General features: G+C 34.6%; 1 protein-coding gene across 2 annotated transcripts in view; it reads right to left on the bottom strand.

The window, feature by feature from the left end:
- The window catches only part of Pbx3 (pre-B-cell leukemia homeobox 3), a 218,181-nt gene extending 208,785 nt beyond the window's left edge, over positions 1 to 9,396 (bottom strand). For both annotated transcript variants that reach the window (XM_013021536.1, XM_013021537.1), the window contains exon 1: positions 9,270 to 9,396. In XM_013021536.1, the coding sequence (XP_012876990.1) occupies positions 9,270 to 9,318 (49 nt within the window). In that variant the 5' untranslated portion in view covers positions 9,319 to 9,396. The remainder of the gene's footprint in view (positions 1 to 9,269) is intronic.
- Positions 9,397 to 10,000: the final 604 nt, after the last annotated feature.

Below are 10,000 nucleotides of genomic sequence, written 5' to 3'. Positions count from 1 at the left end.
TAAATATTTCCTTTATTAAAACAATACTGATGGGGGAGAAGTGTAGTTCAGTGGTTGATCACTTGCATACCATACAAAAAAGTACTAGGTTCCATCCCAAGTATGGTGGGAAGGTTTTAAATTGTGGTAAATTAAAATTGGTGCACATAATAACATTGACAAAATAGAATTTATCCTTATTCCATCACTTTGCTCTCAGATATTTTTTATACTTCATTTCAGCCAAAAGGTCAAGAAGAAAGATGTAAGTTCCTAAAGATATTCTCAGTATCACACTGCTCTAACAAGTGGTAAGAAAAAGGAAATTCAAGAATAGTTAAAAGAATTTCCTCATTTTTTTTCCTCTACTTATTCCAACAAAGAAATATGATGAGGAAAACTGGAAGGTTCTCACTTATTTGAATAACAAGTGAAAACCTAAAAATATCCTCACTGTATGTTATTACCAACTGTATCACTGGATTTTATAGTGACAGCCCTGTGCTATAATTTCTGAGAAAACCTCTACATAAAGCTCCATAAACCCAACCATTCCTGTAATGTATCGCCTTATCTAGCACACAATCATTTCAAACACAACTTTTCATGTTAGTATAATTTGTTCAAAAATGGTAATAAATACATCCATGATGCCAAAGAAATCATTGCACAATCTATTGTAACTTGTTCTTAGCAGTGCTGACAGTTAATCCTAGACCCAAGATCCAGTGTTAAAGAAAAATATTTCAATATTACTTAGTTTAATTAAAGATATTCATTATACACATGCCTTTTAATGGACTAACACTTCCAATCAACATTATAAATAATGTTGCAGAGTAATGTCTGTGAACAATTATCACAAAACTAAAACATGGATGGCTGTCAGTTGGTGGCAGAGTTCTTGCTTTCATAATAAATATAAAATCAATTTCCTGCTCTAGTTCCTATTCCAAGTTGAAAATGATATATCTGACTATGAATTCCAACTACCTTACTCCATAGGTGCTTTTTTTTTTTTTTAAGAAAGGGGGGAGGTGAGGAAAGCAAGAAAAACAAAACTTATGAGACTGACTAGGTCAGTTCTTCCTTTGAGAATGCCTGGATAACAAAAATAAGATGTACACAAGCTTGCCATTTACTTAATTTTTTTTAACGTAACATCAAATGTCGTCCAATTATTTTAGAAGTCCTTCCCAATGATTCTTACTTGCAAGGTATAATACAACTGAAATCCTGTAGAAATCTTCTGCTTAATAATAATAAGCAATTTCCAAAATTTTGTTACCATTTCAATCAAAAATAACTTCATGTGATAAATGAAATTTTGCAACTAATCAGATGATGAAGATTCATTTATTCAGGGACTCCACAAAGGGAATGAGAATTTAAAGTAAAAATATTTCAATTAGGATAAAAAGTAGCTTATGTGTAGAGATAACAAGTTGTATTCTCAGCAAAATGTAATCAGGATTTTTGTCTCAAGAGAGGTTCTCATCATCCTCCTCTGTATATCCATATTCCTAACTTTCATTAACCCTACCGGGCATCACACATACACCCAGGCAAACTGAGGAGATGCCAGCCTCTGCAGTGTGCATGCATGGCAGCTGTGGTGACTAAATAATCCATATGGCTCTGAGGAGAAGTTATAGTTTATTGGGTCTAGAGTCATAGCTACAGTGGTGGAATCCAGTCACTAGAACCAAGCCTCAATATCAATGCTATCCAATAACTCTCCTATCTAACCAACCATATCTAAAAACTTATAATTTAGCAAAGATATCAATGTTTTATGCAGGTAGAAATTTTGTTTGAGGAAACCTAATCCTTTCATAGGTTCAGAGGAGTTCTGTTTCCTCTTCTTCCCCACATCCACCCCGGTATCACTCATCTACTTCCTTACAAAATATAGAAAACCAACTAGAACTATAAAAAAAAAAAATCAAGTCTTAATTTGAACTATAGGTCAGTAAAGCCATTTCCAATATAAAATCAAATAATACAGTAATCTTACATATCAGATACATGCTAAAATATAAATTCTACAAGTTATGTAAAGGTCAAAGTTTAATTTACCACTAATTTTAACTTGTTCAGATTTTATGGATTCAAGTCAGAATTTTAATGGTCATTTAATATAGCTTTGTGAAGCACAAATTCAATGTCTTCCTTCCTAAGTAAACGAAGCATTCTTATGCAGTTAAGTTTAATGATGGCACTGGTGTACAAGTCTAAACACACAAGTTTGTATGGCCAAAAAGAATTCAGGGATAAAGGTTCAATAGGTATAGTGCTAAAATTACTTTTTCCAAAAGAGAACAAAGGACATAAAATTCTTAATATTTATTTTCACATAGTGTACAATGAAAACTTTATATTCTGTAGTATTACATTTAAATAACTATATGAGAGAAAAATAATAATCTACCAATGTTCTAGAAGCTACTCTAAACCTTTCCATCAATTTTATTTATATGCAAAAGCAAGAGAAACTAAAAAAAAAAAAAAAACAAAGCTCCTCCTGATGCTAAAGCTCTCAATTTACTGACAGGCAAATGGCTTCATGCTGCCACTTAATCTCATTTCTTGCATAATGCCCTCTAATTAGCATATCAAAGTGAATTAATACTTCTAGGGCATTAGCAATGGGGAAATCTGCTCCAGGCTCACAATAGCAGTTAAGAGAGAGCCAAGAAATCCTCAAAAACACCACAAACCACTTTGCATTGCAAAACTGTTCAATTTATTTATCCTCTCTCTCTAAACACTCTTACCGCACACTGTTTTACTACTGCTCACCAAACAAAATGATAATTGCCAAAGTTACCAGCATCTGTAATGCCTGTTTAGAATCTTAATTTAGATTATGTTGCAGATAATTTCTATATGCAACCATTTGTTCTATTATAAATGCTAAGATAGAAACAGTGGAAATGTTGACATTCTCAATTAGTTAATTTGAATTTGAAATAAAATTTTATGGGATTTTAAAATTTATGAATTTTTTAATGTAAAAAGCCACCTGCTGGACGCTGATGCCTTAGAAATATGCTGTGCAAACTGATGTACCACATAAAACAAAACCAAAAACACTATCGTTCTGACATATGTTGAATCTACCAAATAATGATCTAAACATTGTAAGGAATCACTAACATTAAAAGGATTACATTATATACCAAGTCCTCTTAATATGATCACACAAAAAGGGTTTTATTTAAATGAAACAGCTTATCATGTTTGAAGCACTTAAGCTGAAAGAAAACAGTACAAAAGTTTAAAGAAGTATTTTTATCCATAATTACTTTGTTTTCAGTACTCATCTGTTACTATCATGTAGATATAATCAGTCTAAAAATAATACTAAAGCAATTATACTTCCCACTAAAAACCACAAACTACATATATAAAATGTCTATGAAGCAAATAGAGGGTTCTGGTTGCAATTTTGACTATAAAGACAATCTGTGAAATCACCTATTTAAGATTAATGAAAATTATTTTCTAATGTGTTGTCCAGAGGTGTGAAAACATGGTACATTTTTCAAGTGGTTCATTGGAGCCACTTAATTTACTGAATATAATAAATATTATCACCTAGCTGTGATATCAATTTATTTGATTAACTTGAATATCTCTGTAAAAAACCTATGATAACCAAACTTAAAAAAACTGTGATCCATTTAAACTATGTGGTAATGTAAATGATTTACTCTCTTTACAGTTTCAGACTCAAAAAGCCAACTAAAGTTCTTGAAAAGGTCAACAGGAAAAAGGGAACTGTATAAGGCTGGTTGGTCAGTTACTACCTAAATCATATTGATCATGCTCAAATGGCTAAAACAGGAGGCAGCTGAGAAAACAAAACATTATTCTCATTGTCAATAATAAAACAATAAATATCTAAAAGTTGCTAACACATATGCAAATAGAGAAAAGATAGCTTAAATTCTTATTTGACTCGATGTGTTAGTGATGAAGTGACAATATATATTCTGAATAGATACCTTATGACATGAGTATAGTAAGCAATAACTCAGGGTGTGGTTCATGAAATGCAGTTTCCATTATTATGGCCCCACATAAGGTAATTTCAACTAATACTATGTACCAACATACAATAAGATGTGCATTTAAAATGTTGCCTTGGAATTAGCCTTTTATAAAATTTAAAAACTGAAACCTAAAACTAGGCTATGAATGTAGCTCAGTGGTAGATCGCTTGCCTAGATAGCAGGTACAGGATTCTGGGTTCAATTCTCAGCCCTAAAATAAAAATAAATAAATTTTAAAAAATAAAAACACCTAAGATTTCAAGCAAAATGATTAAAAGTTTCATGGTATGAAAAAAATGTAGTTATATAAAATTTAGTGAAGTCCCAAATGAAATGGCAAAACTTACAAATTTATTTAAAAAATGAGGCCCACTAAAACTAAGGCACAAAAAATTATTGCACAGATCAAGTTAGCATTGACCAAAAGATTCAATATATTTTTATTGGAAGAAAAAAAACAACAGAGCTAAAAACAGCCCCACAGTATAAACACAGTATCTACATGATACTTTATATCACAAGGTTAAACTAGCTTGATGATGACATTTTTCTTCCATGTTTTAAAATTGTATATATATTTTAAGGTTGGGAAAGAATAAAAAAAGTTAGAAAAATACCATTGTGTTACAGTCTCCCTCAAAACCACCTACAAAAGTTCTTGTGAGCTATAAAAATCCATAGGATATAAATAAAATATTCTTAAATTGCTTTAAGGAAAATATGTTGATAAAGCAATATAATTTATGACATTTCTAATATACAATGACTTTCTATTTCTCGTTTAATCATTTACTATTTCCTATGTAAACAAACTATAACATATGTCAGAAATTGACATAAAATTTGAAACTTTAAATGCCCATTAAAACTTGTTTCACAATAATTCTGGGAGTAGGAATGATTGAGAAAACAAATTCAGAAAAATTGAGAAAACAAAATCAGCCAATTGTTGCTATTACTGAAGTGAGTAATGAGTTCAAGTGGAGAGAAGCACTACAATTCCATTTTTCTACATGTATTTATGTTGGAAGTTGTCCATAATAAAGATCTTAAACTAGAAAATAGATTCATAAAAACAGAATGAGTCCTGTGAAACAATGTAGTTGTTTTCCAAACTTTGTAACAGATCATTATTAGATTACATACAATGTGAGACCAACTTAGAATACACAATACATGTAATAATTCATAGATAATAAATTTTACCCTTTTTGATAAATTTTCATTTGATAGAATTCTTTTTAAATTTCATTTTAGAAAATAAAAGAATTATACAGCACTATGGAAAGAAAACAGTGACAATTTTTAAATGAACAGAAGATTCTGATGAAGGATAAAAATTAAATAGAGGTGCTGACTGAATGCACTATCCTCTCCCTCTGAAAGCTAGTCACTTAGAATAATAAAGATAAAAGATTGGGTCTCATATCACCTACCGAATGCATACAAAAATTCATGTATAAGCTACATTCCTGACCTAGTTTTGAAATCTAAAATTCTTATGACTCTAAGGAAGATTACTTTAAAAGTAAAGCATTTTTAATAGTCATTCTCTTCTTTTCCTTAAACATAAAAAATACTTCAGCCCAACCAGTCAAGCAGGCCTTTCTCTTCCCCTGCGGACACCTCCTGCAGTAGAGAAGTTCATTAAGTTTTATGATCTTCCCAAGTCAGTCCTGCTTATAAGCCTCACAAAGGCTACAAATCTGGCAAACCATCATGTATGCCATTAGACATTACTAGTAAATGAATGCTATTTAGGGTTTGTGGTGGCAATAAATCAGAGTTTGGTTGGCAGCTATCAACATTGAGTATTTTAACCTACCATTTAAAAAGGAAAAAGGCTTTGTTGATTTTTTCCCCAATATCTAATGTCTTTCTAGAATACTGTAATTCAGATTACATACTAATATTAGATTTTCATCAAGAACAGAGGATTTTGCTTGACAAGCAGATTTTCTTCTTTGAAACACTCATAATTAAGGACTTTGAAAAGACAGATTTTTGAGGATGGCATATTTCACAAAAGAAAGCAGACTGACAAGAGTAAGGTGGCCAAGAAAAATAAATAAACAGATAAGAGCAGAGACTTCCTGGCATTAAGGATAATTATTAAGAAACAACTATGCTGAATGGTAGCACCTTTGTACAACTAAAGATAATAAAAACATAATTTTTAAAAAATAGCTAATAAAATATGGCTTTAAAAATAGCATGAGAAAAATAATAACATATCAACAAATATCTCATTGGCTGCTTACCTAGTTTAAAAGCCTATACCTTTCCAATTGTTTTCAACATATATGTCAAAACTCAACGAAAGACATTTCTGCCCAAAAATAACTGGACGACAAATTTTACAAATACATTTTCAAGAAAAAGTAGCATCTTATAGTAAAGTATGCTTTCTGTACTTCTGAACAAGAAAATAATGTAATTGTAGTAGATTACCCATTTATCTGTCAGAAGGAAAAAATAGCTTTTCGTGTTTAGTAGAGGAGGGGAAAAAAGATGTTTTCCAAACTAAATCCCTGTGTGCATCAGAACTGGCAGTATGCATTGCTTGATCAGAAACTGGCAATTTATAAACATATGGATTTTTTTAATAACTGTCCTATTTTAGAAAAGCTTGACTACAGTGACATTATCCACTGAAGTGACAGTTTTCCCTTCACTCCTCAACTTAACAACCTCCTATCCTTCCATTATGAAGATAGAGTCACTATAGCATGTTCCTTGTTTGTACTCAATAATGACTAGGTAAACTTTCTTTAGATTATAAAGAAATAATTTTTAGATACCCTATTAAGAGACTACATAAAATGATATTATATGATTGCTTACTTTTTAAGTTAATGATATTTCTGAAGCAGGACTATGTAAACAGATGGGGGACAGGCCATGGAATTTGCTGTCTGGCTTTCTCTGCTTTGGTAACACTGATGTCTACACAGCTGTTTTATTTCAATCTGAGGGCTCTGAGTCCAGGCGATCCTATCTCCTTCCTTCTAAGACTACTTTTGAAGAGTGAGGTGGAGCTATGGATAGGAGCCGGGAAATGAGAGGAAAAGAGAGCATCACCCCTATCAATCACTCAGTACTTAAATCCTATCCCTCTTGAGCTTAGAGAGGCTGGCAGGATGATGCCTCTGCCCAGACAGCTGCCCTTACTCTTTGTCGGCTGTGCCTTTTTACAAAAGAGATAATGTGCAAAGTTGAATCCACAGGCCAATGCACAAAAAAAAAAAAAAAAAAAGGATCTAAACTATAAGTTAGCACTAAAACCCTCTACAATTATTTCCAAAACACAAAAATTTCTTTTGTCAGCTACCTCTTGATTCTTAAACAGCAATAGCTCTACCAAAGATCTCTCTGCTAGTAATTCCAGACTCTGAAAATACTTGTTTCTTTTCTGTAACTCACCTTTGACATGTGGCCAACTATACTTTCCTTTCAGAATGGTGTAACTAAGTCCTGTGGAAATAAGCAACTGGAGGACTAACACTTCTTAATTGAATTCTGACTGCTGCTAAATGTCTAAACATGAAAAGCAGTTTGATTCTCAAGCTGGCTATGTTAAACCTTTAAAAGGGCAAAAAATAAATAAATACAAATCATGAGAAGGGGAGATGAGAGGGAATGCGTATCAATCCCTTCTCCTTAATAATATAATGCCATAGAAAGCTGAATCAATCTTAATATTCACAACATACTCAATACCCCAGTGCTTAGCTGTCAGGAGAAACTGAAGTACAGCTCTCATAGCAAGAAAACCCTTGGACATTAAGTAACAAAATTTAATGAGAATTACACACTTTCTAAACTAAGAATCTTCAAGATTTAATGCTGATGTCTTGTTTTATACGCAAATAAAAATCATCCACTATCTTAAATGGCTATGCATTCTAAAGGCAGCTAAAACTCAACACAGAAGAAAAATAATCTAAAATAACTGTGGAATTCAAAATATAAAATATATCTGATAAAGAAACACAAGATTAGGAAACCATCTATACAACATGACTGAAAAGCAAGAAAAGTACTCTTTAGGCTCACTTTGTATTTGTTAATTATGGTTTAGCATATGTACATATGTAAGAAACAGCAATAACCCATCATATTTTCTGGATTACTTTTAGGAAAGGAATAGTATGACAAAGTAAAAAAAAAAATCTGTTTTAAAAGAAGGCAATTGGACTACCAACCTAACAATACTATACACTGTTCTATTATTTATATACTCAACTTAAACACAATATTTAAATAGCATTCTTGGATACTGCAATATCCTAGACTTAACTTCTTCTTTGCCTCAACTTACAAAAAGACAACTTTAAGATATCATATACCCAACACACACCAAAAACAAAAAATTCAATGTACTTGATTGACAGAAAACAGGGAAGATAACACTAAACATCTAAATTAAAATGCTACTTCCATTTGAGCCTTACCATCACCTCAAGATTAAAATATCTTCAATCAAAAAAGACTGACAAAAAAGTTAAACTGAAACGAACTGCCAAAAATTTGTCTAATATTTATCTACAGCTCTCATTCTAGCACTTTTGCAAAATCTGTCTTCTCACATACTCCCTGCCTTGAACTTAAAAACTGCTTAACCTACACCTGTAGACATTTTTTACTTTATATATTACAACCTCAACTAAAAATACGGAATTTTTTATTAAAGTATTTATAGCTATAACACAATATTATATGCCTCAGCACATCTTTACCCTTCCTGGATTCTTAAAAGTAGTCTTCGCTCCTAAAACACTAATTCAAACATGCTGGTGAGATACGTTCAATCACATCTATTCTTCTTTCACTGGAGCTGAAGCTTAGTAAAACAAAGTTCGAGGGATGCTTGTCCAAGGGATGCAATCCCAGGCAACCAGTCTCCCCACTGCTCCCTTTAAAACTGACAAACAAGGGAAAAGGAGGGGAGAGGACAGCAGGCCTCCTCCGGGCCTAGGGAAGACGACCCAGTCCTATCCTCACGTACACTTCAATCTGCACCAGGAGCAGAACTGAGAGACGTACTCCAGATTTATTGCAGGTTTTTTGGTTTGTTTTTTTTTTTTTCCCCTCAAGATCAGGAGGTAGGAAGGAAAGAATGATCAAAGATGGCGGTGCCCAAAAGCAGCAGCTCTCAACTGGAGAGTGGAAGGAGTAGTTCCGACCCCGCCTCGGGGGTCCCCAGGCCCACTGCGGGGTGCAGCTTCTTACCTGTTTTCTCTTTGATCTCACACAAGACGCTGAAGAGAGCAGGTTTCATTCTGTGACAGTTCAGGGCATGTTTCCTAAAATAAATAAATAAATAGATAAAACAAAATAAAATAAATAGCAAAACACAAAGGTATTAGCATCACCTATGGAATAATATGGCGCCTTCCTTTAAGTTATTCCCAAGATTTCATTCTGATGCTCTCCAACCCCCGCACTTTTGGAAAGCTCTTTGAACCATGAGAAGTCAACAAGAACTCAAGTTGACTAGTTGGCCACCACCGCAAGATCCGGCTGCGAGACTCCAGCCCGAACGCCGCACGAACGGCAGCTACCCGGCGGGCAGCGGCCACAGCCACCGACCGCAGGCGCGATCCCGCGCGGGGAAGCTCGCTCCGGAGGCACGCGGATGGGACCTAGGGGGAGGAGATGGGCGCCGAGGGACTCCCGCGTCGGCCTTCCACGGCCGGGAGCCAGAAGAGAGACCGATGGGCTGGGACCAGCGGGCGGGTGACAGCTCGGCAAAGTTTGCCAGCCGGCCGTCCCTCCGCCAGAACTTAGCCGTCCGCACTCGGACCCGCCAGGGACCCGCCCATCGCCCCGCACCGGGCTGGGGCGGCTGCCCGCACGCGGAGGTTGTCCCGCGGCCAAGGGGAGCCGGCTGGGCCACTCACGGCCCGCGGAGAAAGTTGTAGTTCCCTCCGGCGCAGCCCGGGGCCTGGCGGGGCGAGGCG

The sequence above is a fragment of the Dipodomys ordii genome, unplaced genomic scaffold (assembly GCF_000151885.1).
Source record: "Dipodomys ordii isolate 6190 unplaced genomic scaffold, Dord_2.0 Scaffold55, whole genome shotgun sequence".
Classification (NCBI taxonomy): Eukaryota; Metazoa; Chordata; class Mammalia; order Rodentia; family Heteromyidae; genus Dipodomys; species Dipodomys ordii.
The sequence above is the reverse complement of the archived record's forward strand: the minus strand, read 5'-3'. Positions and strand labels throughout refer to the sequence as shown.